The sequence below is a fragment of the Amyelois transitella genome, chromosome 24, assembly GCF_032362555.1.
Source record: "Amyelois transitella isolate CPQ chromosome 24, ilAmyTran1.1, whole genome shotgun sequence".
In the NCBI taxonomy this organism is placed as follows: domain Eukaryota; kingdom Metazoa; phylum Arthropoda; class Insecta; order Lepidoptera; family Pyralidae; genus Amyelois; species Amyelois transitella.
The window spans coordinates 7,334,148-7,355,007 of record NC_083527.1 but is presented as its reverse complement, the minus strand read 5'-3'; the positions used below and the strand labels follow the sequence as shown (position 1 = coordinate 7,355,007).

The window sequence follows — 20,860 nt, the reverse complement described above, 5'->3', positions numbered from 1 at the left end:
GCTGAAAACCACACAGCTTAGATATTAATTCAAATTATTTACAGTAATAAAGATTTATATGCCAATTTTTGAAATCGAAGCACGGAAAGTAGTACCTACTTTAGAACAAAGTACAGAAGACAACTTGTGGTCATACGAATATATTGTAGCGTATCTGTCACTTAATAACTTTGATATTTGCAGACTAATGCCCAATGCATTCAGATGTCATAACCTACGGTCACCCAAAAGTATTAAATTTACGATAGAAGCAATTCTGTCGTATTGGAAAGCAAATAGAAGCAACAAGGAAGCAATGTTTGGACTTACTTTCAGTGCTAAATATGATGAGTGACCGATGATTCTGATGGACACAATTGATGTACTTAAATACAAACAATTCATTGTAGTAAATGATTTCTAAAATACTTAAATATAAAGAAAATTTGACGGGTCGGCGGAGTGTAAACGTATTTTTAAAACGAGGAATTTGAATTAATAGTTTATTTAAGAAGTCGATGTACTTAACAAAGAAAGGAATAAATATAACTGTCACGAAATTATTTCATAGCTTTATGACGAACTACCTATTTTAAATACTTTTTTGAAACTTTATGACATTTTTGGGTCATTTTTTTTTTGTGAAATAAGTGACCCAAAATATACCGTTAACTTATTTTTTTTTTATTATTAAAGCAGTGATAGAAATTCCTTAAATCACGGTGTTGTTTGATTTAGTTAATTTTTTTTATAATATCCGTAAAATAGTGTTCGTCAATACGAAATAAACGTGATATTATTAAAAAAAAATACCTATAGAAAAAGTTTAGAATGGAATGGAAATGTAGTATTAATGATGGGTGCCATTTCGAAATAAATTTATATGTCAAACATGAACGAAATTTTAGAAACTTTTTGGAAAAAATACATAAATGTATGTAAGACCTCGTTTATCTACCTATGACGATGACGAGTGACTCTTAAAAAATATCCAACAATATTAAGCAACAGTTTTTTCATAACAAATCCATTTTAAAATAAACATGAAAATGTCACAAAGGTACATAAAAAATACTGCTTATGCGCAGTTGTTTCAAAAGAAAAGTATTTTTTTATGTCACATAAAACATTTTCATGTAAAAAATTGGATGCTGTTTTAAAGGAAAATCAGGCATTTTCCAATAAAACAAATTCTACGTAAAATTGACACGGAAATGTGGAAAGAACGCAATATCATAGGACAGTATTTATGGCTTGAAAAGTATTATATTCATAAATAAGATTAGTGTAACAATTTATGTGATCCTACTATTGTCTCCTACCTAATATTATCTATGTGTAACGTTAATATTATTAAATTTTATAAGGAATTTTATTTATTAGTAGCATTATTATAGTTTGGAAATCGCTGTTAAATAGCTGTTAATATTATTTATAAATTTCTTTACTTATATATTTTATATTAGAATCTTGATATTGAGTTATACATTATATGTATAATATTCATACTATTCGCTTTATATTTTCTACTTTTCTAGTGTTTTTAAGTGGTTATAGTTTTGATATGAAACTCGTACGTAAATTGTAACGTTTAAGTAAAAAGATGTTCATTGTAAAATTATAAATGTTCAGACATGAAAGTGATGATATTGTATTAATAATGTATTGGTTTTAAACAAGGTCTACACAAATTAAGCACAAACGATTATTTGAATGGTTTATACTGAAACATGACAATTTTTGAATTTGTTTTCGGAACTTTTCTCATATTTTAGTGACTTCTTCTTCTTCTTGTAGTATCCAAAATTCCAAAAGTGAATGTACATATAAAATAATATTGTGCTTAATTAGTTCAGACCTTACAAAATATTCTAAAATCTTATTTTATCATGTAGATATCACTTAATAATTAATAAATACACAATAATGCTTGTCGACTGATTCAAGTTATAATTTGTACACTATATAAAACTGTTCTCATTATTCTTCAAAGTATCCAATATGACTATCACCCTATTACATAGCTAATAATGTATTTCGACAATTTCAAATCATCAGTACTTATTTCTTGTTGAATATAGAATTTTTATATTTAAATTAACGCGAAGACGCAACATACTCGTAATATACATTTTCCAATATTTTTTATTTATAATCATGTTAAAAATAAACATTGGAAAGTTATATTATCATGATAATTTAAAAAATCTTTTTAAATATTTTCTTCATAAAAAATGTTGGGTCCACAGCTTGACATATTGAGCGGAAACGAATTAGGAAATAGATAATTTTGTTTTTTTACAATATTGCATTTAATTCATAGTGAGAATGTAGCGAGGTAGCAGCTCGACAAATATAGTATTTTATAGATACAGCTAAGACAGGCCAATTATTATAATGTTTCGAGTATTGGGATAGTAGAAATGATTGAAGTAATCTGGCAACATGACCGAAATACTGGCAGCTTTTCTTAAAAATTTCTCGCGACGCAGAATTTAAATATAAAAAGGAAACAAATACAATCCATCCAAAATAATTAATTCCAAAATTAAAATTAATATTCCTCAAATACTTTCTTATTTAGACACAGTTTATAGTAACCTGCTTAGTTTTTTTTTTGTAGATGTAATGCCTTTAGACCTTAAGAATTTGTTTGAATGACAATTGTTTCAATTTCAGTGCCTGATATTTAGTGAAATATAATTATTTGATCCCTCCGTAAAAACCATTTGCCTTATTTTAATAGTGTTTATAATTTGATAGCAGACGCAAGACGAATAGTCGCTAGAAAATAGATAATATTATTATATTAATATATCTGAATTACTAGTATTGTAATAAGAATTAGACGTATTTTCAAACTTCTCTATTGATGTTAATTAGTACACCATTTTTGACGTGATAACGTTGTTTATGTGGGCAGTTTGTTGTCATACATTAAATTATACAAAATATAATCACATCACTCATTATCCTACGTACATCAAACTGCCAAAACATTCCATATAATTATATGTATAATTGTGGCTAGAGAAAACCTCTAAGAGGATTTTTATCAATTTATGTAATGTTTAATCCCAGGGTCCAATATGAAACACCAATCTCAACCTTCTCTTGGACTTTCCTGGACCATCCGTGTCCTAAATATCAGCAGTAGAGTATATAATGTATATCAATAAATTATAAATTGATTTAATTAATATATAGACTGTAACAAGAACGTGCATTAATATTTTTTGTTTACATCATTTAATTAAATCAAAAATAGCTATGATTTCGTAGCTTTGATTTAAACATTTCGTAAAATCATTAAAGATAAAATTGAGTTGTTACCCAAAAATTTTTTTGGGTAAAAACGTTTTTGAGATCGTGTCAAAACCAGGTAAATGACAATAATGTGGTAAAAATATATAAAATATATCGCGAGTAATCGCACGTATAATTAATACAAATATATTATATATATATATATAGGAACATTTAGATGGTACGTGAAATATATTCAGCAAAACAATATTTAAAACGTACATTGAATATAAAAATTAAAATATTAAGCTATTGAACTGAAATAATACTTATAAATAAATTGAACTCATTACGTATTTGTAATAACATTTCTGATCGCTTTTTTTTTTAAATATAATATGCATTTGTTGTACTCGCTGCTGTCTCCCTTAGACCTTTCCAACTTATAAAAAGTGTTCATCAAGAATTAAACACTTTAAGTCCCTTCTATAAGGTCCAGTATCCTAAATGCCTAATAATAATCCCATTGGACCACGTTAAGCAATATTTGATAAACCCATTCATAGATTTAGTAGGCATAGCTATTGTAGAATTTTATAATACTAAAATAGTTGAATATACGTGTGTCCATGTGAAATGTCACTTTGGTGTGGTTTTAATATACTTTTGAATTATATATGTATGTATCATAGATGTCTTAGGGTGGTACTGTTAGACATACATTCAGGGGAGATTGGCAAAACATGGTTAATTTACTTATTCACTAAATAGATTTTAATATATCTTATATTTTGCAATACCAGGAGAACTATATTAATTATATAAATGGTAAATGTAATCAGAAAGAAGAAAGATTGTATAACTCGCACAACTTTGTTTTTTTTATATTTTATTTACAAAACAAAAACAGAATTTATATAATGAATGAATTATGTTCTTTAATTATAACTAAAGATTTATTTCTTATTTTTTAATGACATATTAAAATGAATTTTTTTATACTTTACTTTACTTGTATCTAGTGCGAGACGAGTTATTGTATAAGAAGATGTATAAACACACATGTTGTAAGAAATATATTTATTTATTCATTAATTAATTAATAACAAATATGTTTTAATATTGGCTATTAAAATACTCATTGCAGATACCATAATCATAATTAGCATTTCAATACTCATAGATTATAGTAAAATGAATTAATAAAAACTGACTGTACGATTATCATCGGAATATCATTTTGAATAACTGATCTTATACATATCTTATACACAGATTTCTGATCAATATTTGCGCACAATTTGAGAAATTATCACAAAATTTAGAATCAGCGTTAGACTCGAAATAAAATCTGTTATTTCCTTTTTTTGACATAATGTATTTTACTTTTATAGGTACTACACAATTTATATGTTGTTAAATGTATCATTTCGAAATGTATTCTGATGTTTTCTTATATAAAATAATAAACTGACATGTTGTTGTTTTATTTATTTAAATTTTTGTTAAACTTTAAACTAATATTTGGTTAAAAATGGAAGAAAAAGATTTAAGTGATTACAAAAAAAAATATCTATAAGATTACATGGGAACTAAATAAAACTCAAACAAAATGAGTATTTAATTTATTAAGTCACTAAAATTAAAAATGAAGTTAGTTTCTATTATTTACAAATCTTAAAATTTTAAAATACGTTCATTATCTTATTAAATTAGCTCTACATATTACAACATTTAAAATTTTATGTACAGTCATCAACATAATTAAGCCGAACAAAACATTATTAATAGGTATATTATAGGTATTTAGATAAATTTCGATTAAACCAATTATCATAAAAATGTATTCTCTCATACACATTCCCATTCTTAGTTTGGATAATTGTAAAATTTGACATTATTGAAGAAAATGCTGAAGTGCAGTTTGTTACCGCTTCTTCTGTACAGACGCTTTGGAAGCGACAGTAAACATAGTTGTAAGTAATTTATTTGACATAAACCAATGTTGTGTAACCAAAAGATAAGACAATAATTAAGTGATGTTTGAAATGTCTCAATAATAATGAAAAAAAAAATCTATTAAATGAGACGACGTCTATTATTGGCAATATATTTTGCATTACTGTTTAACGTAAAAAAAAATATTTTGTTTGGTGAAAAAAATTGTCACTTAAAAAAATAAAGCAAGGCCAGTTTTCTTTATTACGTTGTTGACTGTACAGATCATCGCATTTTGTTTTTTTTATATTTATTTATATATTTAACTTATTGGTAAGTGCGGCGTTGTACTTTGATTTGGAATGTTAGAACATTTTCAGTGAATTATAGAAAATCGACATTTAAAAAAAATAAACTCACTTTGAATGGACGCTATTAAAAGCCAGTGTATTTTTTTGTTTTTTTTTTTTTAATTAAATTGTTTCTTTGTCGAAAAAAATTTTTTTTTTCTGTAAATTAAACATGACATGTTTGTCACAACATTTCACATAGGTACCTTCTATCTACACATCAAAACTTAGTGCAGGTTTTTCAAAAGAATCACAAACAAAAGATGATAGAATAATTCAAAAACAGGGCCAACAAAAACAAAAGTAATGTTAATGGTGACTTTTCTCGTAGGCATTTTGATTTATCTATCACAAATACATACATATGTACATATATTTAGTCTCATCTTTACTCCTTCCGGGGTGGACAAAGCCAAGAGTCTCGAAAAGACTGAAAGGCCACGTTCAGCTGTATGGCTCAATGATGGAATCGAGATTCAAATAGTGACAGGTTGCTAGCCCACCGCCCAAAAGAAGAATCTCAAGTTTATTAGCGTAATTAGTCGTCTCTAACGACATCAATGGGAATGAGATGTCCTATTCTTAAGTACCGAGCACCACACGGCACATCTCACTTCAAAATGTCTCGTTGTCAAACCACTGCCACATTTTAGGTTTCGTGTAATCCAGTTCATATTCCTCACACTTCTGACCAGTTATTCTGAAAATATATAAAAATATAATAAAGTTTTATAACCATATCTAGGGTTGCCACGTCGCCAAACCTAATAGCCAGACAAAACCGGATTTAAGTAGAAAGGTCGGACAGACTCCAGACTTATTGAGGATTCTCTCTCAGTATTAATAGATACGACAAAAACATTGTAGTCGCTTCCTTAAAAATTGTTGAAGCTACATTAAAAATTATTGTAGCGACATTAAAAATAATTGTAGCAACATTAAAAATTATTGTAGCAACATTAAAAATTGTTGTAGCTTCCATAAAAAATGTTGTTACTACATCAAAAATTGTTGTAGCTTCCTTAAAAATTGTTGTAGCTTTTTTTTCAATCTCATCGGGCATAGGTATGCACCTCATGTACGTTACTGAATTATGTACATAAGTTTGAATAATAAACGATGATCTTACGATGAGGGAAAACATCGTGAGGAAACCTGCACATTTAGGCAACTGGTCAGGTTAGGTCAGGTTCCCATTCAAAGGTTGCGGAGGTCAGATTGGAGTCGTTTCGCGCACCTAATCCAAAATCCATGGTCATACCCCGGTCTCGTCTCCAGCATAGCGAGGGTGTAACCGGGAATAAAGCTGATAGGAAGAAGAAGAAATACATACCTAGTTCTCCTCACACATTTGACTATAGGATGAGCTCGTCTGAAGCATTGTGGCCCCAGGACATTGAAGTATGTCAGCCCAATCTGTGCAGAGACCAATGAGTTGGTCCTACGGAGGCACTCGCGGAATCTCGCGTCACAACTACAGTGAGACCTGGAAATATTAATTTATTACATACATACATATAAATACATACATATATATAAGGCCGTGTGGTTCAAGTTGTGGCCTACCGGTCTCTTCAGGCTTGTTGTCTCTGTATACCCCGCAAGGGTTATTGACGTGATTATATGTATTTATTCATATAGTCACGTCTATACAGACAGTCAGTAGACAGAGTAGAAATGACTGATATGCCACGTTAAGCTTGATGATAGAATTGAGATTCAAATAGTGACAGGTTGCTAGCACATCGCCCAAACAAAGAATCAAAAGTGAAAAAGCCTATCCCTTAGTTACCTTTTACGAAAATTATGGGAAAGAGATGGAGTTGTTCAATTATTGTTTTCTGTTGGTGCCGGAAACCACTCGGCACTTAATTTATTAACTTTTTTTTCTTTACTGCCGGCCAATTGACATATCTTTTGGTTTCACAACATTGGTTGACGTCAAATAATTTCGACTCTGTCTACCCCGCGATGGATATGGACGTCATTATAAAATATGTATATATTTAATTTGTACTGCGGACGAGCTGTGTGTAACAACTAGTTTAAAATACTAAATAGTATAAAATATAAATATCTAATAAATATATACGGGACAAATTACACAGATTGAGTTAGCCTCGCAGTAAATTCGAGACTTGTGTTACGAGATACCAACTCAACGATACTATATTTTATAATAAATACTTATATAGATAAACATCCAAGACTCAACAAGTTTCTCATCATGCCCTGGCCGAGATTCGAACCCGGGACCTCCGGTGTCACAGACAAGCGTACTACCGCTGCGCCACAGAGGCCGTCAAGTATAGAAGTACATACATACGAGTACATTCATAAAATCACACCTCTTTCCCGGAGGGATAGGCAGAGACTGCCTCTTTCCACTTGCCACGAACTTTGCATACTTCCTTCGCTTCATCCACATTCATAACTCTCTTCATGCAAACTCGACGGTTTCGGGTAAAGAAGTCCTCTGGATTATTATCACACAGTTAGTTCTCTAAACCACATAAGGCAAAGGTCTTTATATATTATGACTAGAGGCCGCCTGCGACTTCGTCCGCATGGAAACCCTATCAATCCCGCGGGAACTCTGGAATAAAAAGTAGCCTGTGTGTTATTCTGTGTCTTCAGCTACCTACATACCAAATTTCATGGTAATCGGTTCAGTAGTTTTTGCGTGAAAGAGTAACAAACATCCATACAAACTTTCGCCTTTATAATAGTAGTAGGATAGGATACGTTACATAACCATTTCACGAGTTACTTGACGTAATAACCAGTTATCAGCGTTAGTCATTGCCGTGTGGTTCTCGGCACCTTATAATAGGACTACATACATACATATAATCACGTCTATATCCCTTGCGGGGTAGATAGAGCCAACAGTCTTGTAAAGACTGATAGGCCACGTTCAGTTATTTGGCTTTAAGATAGAATTGAGATTCAAATAGTGACAGGTTGCTCTAGCCCATCGCCCAAAATAAGAATCTCAAGTTTATAAGCCTATCCCTTAGTCGCCTTTTACGACATCCATGGGAACTAGATGGGGTGTTCCTATTCTTTTTTGTTATGGTACCGTGAACCACACGGCTCATATTATAAAATATCCCAACTAATTAAAAAAATGCGAAAGTATGTTTATTTTTTTGTTTGTTTGTTACCTCTTTACGGGTTATCTACTGAACGCGCCGCTTTATTTACTGTTCCTATCCCTTTTCATTCCGCACAATACGATAGTGACATCATATGTGGTTTCTTCGGAGCTCGACAACACTCGACGGCTTACGAATGAAGCCATAGAACATTTTAATTCAAATTTGAAAACTAGTGATTGAAGAAAAAATATGGCCGCAAATTGACCGCTCCGCTCATATAATAAAAAATAGTAAAAGTGCGCATCTTTGAAACAAGAAGAACCCTGGCCAGGGCCCAAGAAGCCAAAATACAAGAAATTAAGGTACGTGTTGTGCGTTTACATTCCCGCTTCCCGCTTCTTCCTTTCACAATATTCACTCTTTACCAAAAATCCAGCGACCTACATAATTGTTTTTCCGCTATCCCATCTACTGAATTAATCTTCTTGAAATATCACGCATATAATATAATTATGGGTCTGGAGAAGGACATAGGGTACCTTTGCATTTCATGGGATTTGCAAAAACCCTGTATTCTTATTAAAACCTAATTTAGTCGTTTCATTTAAATTAAATTTATCGCTTTTTGTAGATGGCGCTTTATTCAAAACTAGCTGTGCCCGCGACTTCGTCCGCGTGGAATAGTTATTTTGGGCATCATTGAAGCCCTCAAGGATTAATAATTTCCTCGTTTTTTTTCACATATTCCATTATTTCTTTGCTCCTAATAGTTGCAGCGTGATGATAAATAGCCTAAAGCCTTCCTCGATATATGGTCTATTAAACAAAAAGAATTTTTCAATTCGAACCAGTAGTTCCTGAGATTAGCGCGTTCAAACAAACAAACACAATTCAGCTTTATAATATTAGTATAGATTTCAAGCAAGCAAAAGATATTATGAGAAAAAAAACTATGTTAGATGTAAGATTAACAATTCGCCACTAAACCCGTTACGTAGTTGCAGCGACCATATAAATAAACACAGTGCCTTGTAGGCTGACACGGGCGTATGTAGAGCTAATGGGGGGCAGTCTTCTTTTTTTTCGAGGCAATTAAAATGTTCTAAAATTGATACCGTTTTGATGCCTTTTCTTTCATTGCACATTTTTGTATTATCTGAATTTACTGTCAGCAACATATGTATGTAAGTAAATCTAGGATCCATGGTCAAAGGCATACCCCGGGCTTTTCTCCAGAATGGTGAGGTTGCAAGTGGGACTACACCACGAAGAGAGATATGAATGTGGATGAAGCTAAATAAGTATGCAGGGATCGTGGCAATTGGAAAGTACATCTTTCCAATTGCCACGATCCCTGCATACTTATTTCTCCGACTACCCCTCCGGGAAAGAAGCGTGTTTTTATGTATGTTATTATTTTATGCATTTTATTTGTAAGGGAGGGCCACACACCCACCTTTAGATACGGTTCTCGCTGCACGCTATGAGTTGAATAATCGTTTATGTAACATCTTATCTATCACCTGTCACCGTAAGGTGCAGTTACTTAATTATGAAGATAACCGTATTTTTAACCCACCATTTCTAAAAGAGGAATGTTGTAAGTAATTTATCTCGTAGTAAACAACCTAGATGAATTTAAGCAGTGAAATTAATAGACTCCTTATGAGGGAATTCTAAGATGGTTTGGTCATGTGGATAGGTTAATTTTGAACTTAAATGAACATACAGTCCAACAGTCTTGAAAATGTTCTATGTCTGCCCCGCAAGGGATATAGACGTGACCATATGTATGTATGTATCTTTACTACTTACTTATACGTAATTTTATGTAGTGTTAGAGTAAAAAATTGCCGGCCAACATCGTAATAATTATACCATTCGTATCGAAATTCAGGATGTTAACTAAGCTATTGTCGTTTTTGTGTAACATTGGATGTCCGTGATGCATAATCAGTAAAATGATTGTATTGCCACTGAATAATTAAAAAAACGTACCTATTGACTTTCTCTACTCAATATTTTGTCGCAAATATTAGATCCTCACATATGGAATTCGCGTTTTGTTGAACCTTCTACATACATACATATGGTCACGTCTATATCCATTGCGGGGTAGACAGAGCCAACGGTCTTGAAAAGACTGATAAGCCACGTTGGCTTAATGATAGAGAATTGAGATTCAAATAGTGACAGGTTGCTAACCCATCGCTTAAAAAAGAATCCCAAGTTTGTAAAGCCTATCCCCTAGTCGCCTTTTACGACATCCATGGGAAGGAGATGGAGTGGTCCTATTTAAATACATATTATATTTTTCTTCTTTTATTCGTTTTAAGAAATACTCTAGCAACCTGTCACTATTTGAATCTCAATTCTTTCATCAAGCCAAACAGCTGAACGTGGCTTATCAGTCTTTCTAAGACTTTTAGAATAGAATAGAATAGAATAGATTTATTTTCAAAATTGGATACAAGGTATCACTTATTGACGTCACATAACTTAAATCTAATTATAACTACTACCGCTTCCAAAGCGCATGTGTAGAAGAAGCGGCGGAACAACTTTTCTCCGTCTAACCCGCATGGGATATAGACGTGACTATATGTATATATGTAAAGATATAATTAGAACGATATAATTCGTCAAGAATTAGAAGGGGTGAATCCTGAACAGATTATATAAACGGATATTACGCTATGACCGTCGTCTTCAGCTGAAGATTTTGATGTAGATAATTATGGTTACATTAAGTGCTTAATTTTTATTAACGTATTACTATTTTTCGTCATTAGCTCTGTAGTTTCTTAACACACACATGACCTCGTCTATATCTCTTGCGGGGTAGACAGAGCCAACAGTTTCGAAAAGGCCGACAGGCCACGCTCGGCTGCTTGGCTTGATTCTGAAGAATTGGTTTCTTAATTAAAAAAAGATAACGTGAAGATTTGTTTTCATTACGGATGTAACATTATCCCCTTAGGTCATGTCATACTAAAATTTTTCCAAATAATGAACGGAAAAATCTTTGAATTTTTTTTGAAGCCCATTATGGTAAAAAAAATCCCTCTCCTTTCGTGAAAGGGAAAGGCTAATAAACTTGGAATTCTTTTAGTAGGCGATGGGCTAGCAACTTGTCACTATTTCAATCTCAATTCCCCATACCAGCTGAACGTGGCCTCTTAGTCTTTTCAAGACTGTTGGCTCTGTCTACCTCGCAAGAAATATATACGTGACTTTATATGTGTATGTAATATATGTATGTATGTAATAAATATAGTACAGCCGAACATCTAAACGTGGCCTATCAGTCTTCCAGACTGATGGCTCTGTCTACCTCACAAGGGATGTAGACGTGATTATATGTATGTATTCGCCGTTATCTTTTCCCACTTTCTACGTGGGGTCGGCACAGTATGTTAGTTTTTTCCAATTACTTCTGTCAATTTCCAAATTATATGTATGTATATCCTACTAATATTATAAATGCGAAACTTTGTGAGTATGTCAGGATGTCAGTATGGATGTTTGTTACTCTTTCACGCAAAAACTACTGAACCGATTACAATGAAATTTGGTATGTAGGTAGCTGAAGATCCAGAATAACATATAAGCTACTTTTTATCCCGGAGTTCCCGCGGAATTGATTCCACGCGGACGAAGTCGCGAGCGGCCTCTGGTAGCCAATTAATACCAACGTTATAGATTCATGCAATCACAATGTTGACTTACAAGAACATTAATACAAGTAGTTATCTCGACAATTTGTTTTTTGCAAGATCTCCTTGACACAGATTTGATTCTGGGAGACTGCTGCTAAAAATGCCCAGTGCAACAATCTATACTAATATTATAAAGCTGAAGAGTTTGTTTGTTTTAACGCGCTAATCTCAGGAACTAGTGGTTCGAATTGAAAAATTATTTTCGTGTTGAATAGACCATTTATCGAGGGGGGCTTTAGGCTATATAACATCACGCTGCAACTATTAGGAGCGAAGAAATAATGGAAAATGTGAAAAAGAAACGGGGAAAATTATTCATCCTTGAGGGCTTCAATGATGCCCAAAATAACTATTTCACGCGGACGTAGTCGCGGGCACAGCTAGTTTAATGATAAAAGATCTTATTTATGTCGCTAACAATCGTTTTTTCTCAGTGAGAAGACATAGGTTCATTCATGTTTTTTTAATGTAGACAATGTGCATTCGTCCACGATTTGGATTTAAGAGATCTATATTTGTAAATTGACGTCCGGTGAAAACGCTGCAGTGTAGTTTGTTCCGCCGCTTCTTCTACACAGGCGCTTTGGAAGCGGTAGTAGTGATAATTAGATTAAAGTGATGTGACGTCAATATGTGATACCTCGTATCCAATTTTGAAAAAAAATCTATTCTATTCTAATAGTTTTTTCTTAATGCGGAGACATAGGTTCAATTCCAGTGCAGGCAAAAACCCGCTGTGAACATTTTGTGTCAGAGGGATTAAATAAAAGGCTATCAATATAAAATTGTGTTTAATTATGTTCTGTTGTGTTTGGCGAGCAACCTGACACTATTCGTATTTCAATTCTATCATTACGCTTAACAGCTGAACGTGGCCTACCAGTTTTTAAAGACTGCCGGCTATATCTACCCTGCAAGGGATAAAGACGTGATTATATGAATGAAACGAATGAATAAAAAAACAATGCTTACCTAGTAAAGAGTCCAGTGTTAGTCAACCCATACTTTGTCTCCCCAGCTCTGATGTAAAGCTTGCAGGCGTCATGTTGTCTACAGCAGGTGTCTGTGAAGAAGAATAATCCAAGGTCTGATGACCTGGCCGAAGCTGAGTGGCCGTCTCCGCACCACACCGTACCTGGGAATAGACAAAATTGAGTTGGTATAGACAATAGAATAAAAATCTAAACTAATACTATGAAAATGAAAAATGAAAATGAAAATATTTTATTAGTTTAACAAAGTAATACAGTATAAACAAGTATTTGTGACCTTCTATTAAGTGAGAAACACCTGTATCAGCTACTATAAAGCTGAAGAGTTTGTTTGTTTGAACGCGCTAATCTCAGGAGCTACTGGTTCGAATTGAAAAATTCTTTTTGTGTCGAATAGACCATTTATCGAGGAAGGCTTTAGGCTGTATAACATCACGCTGCAACTATAAGTAGCGAAGAAATAATGGAAAATGTGAAACTAAAACGGGGAAAATTATTCATCCTTGAGGACTTCAATGATGCCCAAAATAACTATTCCACGCGGACGAAGTCGCGGGCACAGCTAGTAAAAATATAATAATAATGACAGCCAAATATACACAGGAAGTCTTACTTAGCCATTAGCTCTGCAGTTTCTTAACAGTCACATAACCACATCTATATATCGTGCGGGGTAGACAGAGCCAACAGTCTCGAAAAGACCAACAGCTGCTCGCCTTAATGAATAATTAACCACTCATAGAAAAAAAGGTATAAGACCACTCATCTCTTTCTCGTGAATGTCTCAGCAATTGTCGCAGTGTGATCCGCTACTCTGATCTTCCGCGGATGCTTTTGACCAAAAAAGACAACAGAAAAGTAACTGGTTCATACCTGGGTAAATAGCCTGAACCCTGTCCTTGAACGCGTCCACCACAGACGTGGCGACATTTGCTACGCTGCTGACTCCAGACGCCAGACTACCCACGAAGCCTTTGTCGCTGTCCAGGGAGCCAATATCCCTGATGCCGGTCATGAGCTGGGTGAGTGGCTTGCTGAGGCCCGACGATATTGTCTTCAGGATGCCGCGAGTGAATTGCCCTGGAATGTCATGAAGACATATGATGATAAGGAGTGCGTAATTGAAGTTTGTTGGTAGTAATAACTACTTCCCTATTATCACTACATAGTATAAAACAAAGTCGCTATTTTAGTCTGTTTGTCTGTATGCTTAAATCTTTAAAATTACGCAACGGATTTTGATGCGGTTTTTTGTAACAGGTAGAGTGATTCAAGAGGAAGGTTTTTATGTATATTTTTTTCCGAATTTTGCACCCGCACCCTTAATTAAACATGCCGAGAAGTGTACATCTTTTTATTCAAGGATTGATCGATGACATAAACATTCAGTGACATTATATATATGGATTATAAACTCCTTTCTATTATCAGCACACAATAATGATAAGCATTCCACCAAAACTGTTCTACCAATCAATAGCGAAATGACATTGTTTATTTTACATACATACATACTATATGGTCACGTCTATATCCCTTGCGGGGTAGACAGAGCCAACAGGCTTGAAAAGACTGAATGGCCACGTTCAGCTGTTTATTTATTTTAAGTTACAATTAAAATACGTACTGGTTTATTTTATTGGTGTGCCGTGTGTTTTGCGGCACCAATAAAAAAGAAAAAATAGGACCACTCTTTCTCATTCCAATGGAAGTCGTAAAAGGCGTCTAAGGGATAGGCTTTTAAACTTGGGTTTCTTCTTTTAGGCGACATTTCGCTTTATATGAATCTCAGTTCGTGGCTTCGTACCAATATAATATGTAACACGCGAGTCGCGATTTTTATCGCGCGAAAAATTTTCTCTGTTTTATTAAGACTTGAATCGGTAAAGCGTTAATTTTTTGTGTGGTTTTATATACAAATTAAACACTCAAGGCTCTGTCTAACCCTGCCATTGAGGCACATGCCATTCATTTTAATATCGTACGAATACGTGCCAATAACAAATCAATACACTCAAATAAGTATTTGTAAACAAATTGACAAATAATATTTAACCTTTCCATGAATTGCGTCTATGTCAACACGTGGAATGTTGAAATCTTATAGCTTGACCGGTTTTTGGCAACTTCATACATACGTCACACCTTTATTCCTTACGGGGTAGACAGAGCTTCAAGTTTCCAAAAAAAACTGAGAGGTCACAAGGTATAATTAAATATAATTGAAATAGCGACGTGCCGTATGGTTCCTGGCACCAATAGAAAAAAGAATAAGACCACTCCATCTCTTTCCCATGGCTGTCGTAAAAGGCGACTAAGGGATAGGCTTATAAACTTGGGATTCTTCTTTTAGGCGATGGGCTAGCAACCTGTCTTAAAGCCAAATGACTGAATGTGGCCTATCAGTTTTTTCAAGACTGTTGGCTCTGTCTACCCCTCAAGGGATATAGACGGGATTACATGTATGTATGTAAATTGGGTCATGTTGCTAGCCCATTGCCTAAAAGAAGAATTCCAAGGTCCGAATCCGAATCCTATCCCTTAGTCGCCTTTTACGACAGCCATGGGAAAGAGATGGAGTAGTCCTATTCTATTCCAAGTTTATAATAATTAAGATACTGTAAAATTACTGCGTCGGATCGCTAACCTCATTTTTGGAAGCCGTTTATAACTATTTATACTGTTACCGTTCCGAAGGTTTTTAAGGCAGATTGGATAAGTTAACTTTTTTTTTTACTTTAAAAATGTATTTAAACACGACATTTTTATATCTTTTACAGTTTTATTTATGAAGGTAAAACCTTTTTTTCTTCAGTTTATTCCCGCGACTTCGTCCGCGTGGTTTGTTTTCTCGCAATTAAAAGTCTAACCTCAGGGTCAACTCTATTTTTGTACCAAATTTCATCAAATCGGTTCAGTGGTTTAGGCGTGAAAGCATGACAGACAGACAAAAGCTACTTTTGCATTTATAAAATTAATAGGAACGTCATCCCTTGAAGGGTAGACAGATCAAAAGACTGGAAGACCATGTTTACATATTATAGCTTAATTATATATATCTAAATATAATTAGATTTAAGTAATGTGACGTCAATAAGTAATACCTTGTATCCAATATTGAAAATAAATCTATTCTATTCTATTTTGAATTGAGATTCAATAGCGACAGTCGCCTTTTACGACATCCATGGGAAAGAAATGGAGTAGTCCTATTCTTTAGTCTATTAGTGCCGGGAACTACACGGCACGTTTATTAGCTAAAAAAAACTTCACTTAGTTAATAGCAGTTCAACTCATAATGCCATTTCCCACGGCTGTTACATAATTACAAACTAACCGATCATTTGTTTATGTAATAGTTTCGCTTGGACATGCAAGTTAAGAGTTATTGAATAGAAAATCGCATTGCGATTAGTCGCGCTTAAAGTAAGTAGATACATGTTTGAGAATAATTTAATCGAAATGAATAATCGCCAAACAAAACCAAACCTACTTATTAAAAAAAAAGATGATTACAAACTTAAATTAAATTAGCAAATTGCACAGTCCCTGTATCGCGCCAATTTGCGGGAGTGTGCCCAGAAGGCTGGCAACATTGACCATTTTTAATGGCAATGCTGTTTCTATGAACCAGACAATTTCCAGCCATACGAACACTTTTTCTTATAAGTGCACCTTTTTTTTATTTTAGTTTGCAGTAATATTAGATTATTTTCTGATTAATTGTATAATATCAAAATTAAAATTACTCGTATCACTAAACTTGCTCTTGTCCACGACTTCGCCTGCCCTAAATCTCTATCAATTTTAACTTATTTTAGTTATTCCGATGTCTTAGCTTTGTTTTTGATGTTACGCGAACGAAGTTATACAATATGGATGAAACTTATTTTGAATTCGTACTTATCTCGCTTTGTTTAATACAAAACATTTACTTGATCTTTGTCTGGACTTGTTTTGATAGAAATTAAAACTGCACTTTCTTAAATAACTCACTGAACTTATATTTTTTGTATTTAGTTTATAAATCAGGTATTTACATCAATTAAAATAAGTGTACTAAATTAGTTACATTCAACATTGTAGGTAGCAAGCGCGCTTCTTCTGATTCAAATATTTTTTTCAATATTCTATTTTTGTTCTTTTTTTTTCTTAGTGGACAGCAGTTACCAATTAAAAATTATCGTATACACTTTTTGTCGTGTTTGAAAATAAAAAAAAAACTAATAAACGAAATATCGCTTCTATTCCTATGTCCGCCCCATTTATTTTAATTATGTAAGTATAAAATAAATTAATTTGCATTTTCTGAATGCCAACATTGCGAACACGGAAACTACATATATTTTTAGTTGTTATATTTTAAATTATTAAACCAAGGTTGGAATGTTTAATATAATGAGTAGGTAATGTGCCGTGTGGTTCCCGGCACCAATACAAAAAAAGAATTGGACCACTCCATCTCTTTCCCATGGATGTCGTAAAAGTCGACTAAGGCTTGCAAACTTGGGATTCTTTTTTTAGTCGATGGGCTAGAGCAACCTGTCACTATTTGAATCTCAATTCTATCATTAAGCCAAATAGTTGAACGTGGCCATTCAGTCTTTACAAGACTGTTGGCTCTGTCTACCCCGCAAGGGATATAGACGTGGCCATATGTATATATGAGTAGGTAGAATGGAAGGTTTGATATCCGTAAAAGAGGAATTGAACGCGTGCAGACGCCATAATTCGGAAACTCACGAAATTTAGACTGAAATAAATAAACACTTTTGATGAAGACACCTCAAATGGTATAATCACATCTATATCCCTTGCGGGGAAGACAGAACCAACAGTCTTGTAAAGACTGATAGGCCACGTTCAGCTGTTTGGCTTTAAAATAGAATTGAGATTCAAATAGTGACAGGTTGCTTGCCCATCGCCTAAAAGAAGAATCCCCAGTTATCCATTAGTCGTATAAATTCACACATTTTGTAATTTAAACGCTTCAACATATAATGCTGTTAGCCTTGTAACAGAACACTCCAATACAAATTGTACGAAAGTTAACTTGTTTGAAGGCTTTCCGGGTTTTGTGGACCAATTATACGACCTTAGTTAATGCATACATATGTATAATCAAGTCTATTTATCCCTTACGGGGTTACAGAGCCAGTAGGCTCGAAAAGACTGAAACACTTTCAGCTTAATGGTAGAATTGTAATTCGGCATAACAAGAATCCCAAGTTTATAAGCCCTCCCCTTGGTCACATTTAACGGCATCCATGGGAACAAGATGGAGTGGTCCATGGTGGTGATGGAGTGATGGCTCTGTCTACCCCGCAAGGGATATAGACGTGACCATATGTATGTACTCGTATGTAGAAGAGAAATGTGACGTAACTTACCCAAACCTCCATTCTCTTCCCGGCTCCTCAACCTCTCCGCTTCCAAAGCTTCGCTCTGCCGCTGCATCCTCTTAAACAAATCGAATATCCCTTTAGGGACCACCCTCTCAGCTACGCTTTCCACCACACTCTCAACCATACTCCCGGCCAAACCTACCAATACTGATATAGCATCAGTCTTTGGCGCTGTAGTCGGCACAGCGTCTTTTGAATCATAATAATCTTCTGGCACCTCTTTATCTTCGTTAGAATCGAAATCTGTGAATATTGGCAAGTCCACATCTAATTCTGGACTGTCCGTTTCGATTTCTATCTTACGGCTGGAATTTGTTGTTAACACTTCTTTCGTTGATGTTGTGATCGGCATTTCTGTTGATGTATCTCCATTTTTATTAACATTCTTATCAGTTTCAGTTTTTAAATGTTTCTTTGTAGAATTGTCACTATCATTTTTAGACGTTGTTTCGAATGTTGAAGAGTCAGTCAACTCGGTAGGAAAGAATTCCGTAGCACTATCTGATTCTGTAGACGTAGGCAAAGAAACCGTTTGATTGACTTCAAAATTGTCATGTCTGACCGTAGTAACCAATGGAATCACTGAGATATCAGGCTCTGCTGTGCTTTCAACAATACTTAGCAGTGCATTTTCCGTTGTAGTAACCAACTCTAATGGTATAACACTAAATTCGTTTGTCGTCGTCTCCAATTCCGTTCTTTTGGTATTAGACTCATTATGTGCATCTTTAACTACACTTACATCATTTTTAACGTCTTTATCAATTGTATATCTATGAGATTCTTTGTTAAAATTGTTGTTTTGATAATTTCTATCAAATTTGACGGAGTATTCATCATCGAAGTCTATAATATTATTGTCTATGTTCACATCTGTGGCACTGGGAGTGTTTTCAGTGGTCTTTATCGATTTTGATAGGGTTTCTGTAAAATGACTTACGACTATTATGGCACTGAGTGTGAGATACAACATTTTCCGTCTCACTCGGTGGTACATTGTGGCGTTGCCATCTGAAACAAAAAACATTACATCGTCAGTACGTATTACTAAATACTAGCGTACGCCCGTGTCTTCACTTGCATTATTAAGCGATATTAAGTATCCTATAACAATGATTAAAAATTTTGAATTTGAATTAAAATTTTAGATTCAATGTTATTCTGATGTACATGTTTCCTTTGTTCTGTTAAGTTTTATTCAAATTCCGTTCCGATTTTGCGTAAAAACGTAGCAAATTTTCGCAATTATAATAACAAGACGTTCGCCTCCAATCTAGACGTCGCGTAAACCTAAAATTTTTACATGTATTTTTTACATTTATGTATATTCGCGTAAAGGCTTGTCATGCAATGAGGTGTAGTGAGGGTATCTACCTCGAGAGGGATATAGACGTGACTATATGTGTATGTAAACAAACAAACATACCAATAAAAATAAGTCAATAATATATTTATTAACTCATTTTTACTATAAGTCATGTAAAATCTATTTCAGATCTGAATTTCAAAATTAAAAAATGATTGCTTAATTCTGAACGCGTACCTAACAAATGTAAAGTTGAATACGAACCTTCCTCTTTGAAGTGGGTTAAAAAATTAGTCTCGTCATTCTCTCCCATAACCTTGACAGAGAAATGTCATAACTGATTCACACGCCGCTCTGTCTGTCTGTCTGTTGCGACAGACTGATGAAACTACAGGTACCTATACAATGCACGCATTGTTTTATTGGAGTCATTACTGAGTTACACACGCTTATAAAGAAGTACAATTATTGTGAGATCAATGTTTATATATATATATATATATTTTTTGCATGGGAACATTAGCCTCGATCATAACACTCGTATATACCATAAAACCAGAGCAGTGGTCAATTTTATCAATAATTCATATAATCAGGTCTAGTATTGAATAGCCCTTTGTGGGGTAGACATAGCCGAATAAGCAGCAGCAGAGCTAAATGATGGAATTGGAATTCAAATTGTGACAGATGCCCATCGCCTTAATAAAAACCCAAGTTTATTAGCTTTCACCTTAGTCGCCTTTTACGACATCCATGGGAAAGATATGGAGTGGTCCTATTCTGAAGTGCTGAGTAATTTATTTGACGACAACTAATGTTGTGAA

At 33.9% G+C, this 20,860-nt stretch overlaps 1 protein-coding gene across 1 annotated transcript; it reads right to left on the bottom strand.

The window, feature by feature from the left end:
- Positions 1-5,902: 5,902 nt before the first annotated feature.
- Positions 5,903-19,727, bottom strand: LOC106140697 (uncharacterized). Its single transcript, XM_060951335.1, has 5 exons — positions 18,716-19,727; positions 14,199-14,405; positions 13,306-13,468; positions 6,847-6,999; positions 5,903-6,213 (listed from the first exon to the last, which is right to left on the bottom strand). The coding sequence occupies exons 1-5, from the start codon at positions 19,725-19,727 to the stop codon at positions 6,129-6,131; spliced, it is 1,620 nt and encodes a 539-aa protein (XP_060807318.1). The 3' UTR covers positions 5,903-6,128.
- Between the last annotated feature and the right edge of the window lie 1,133 nt (positions 19,728-20,860).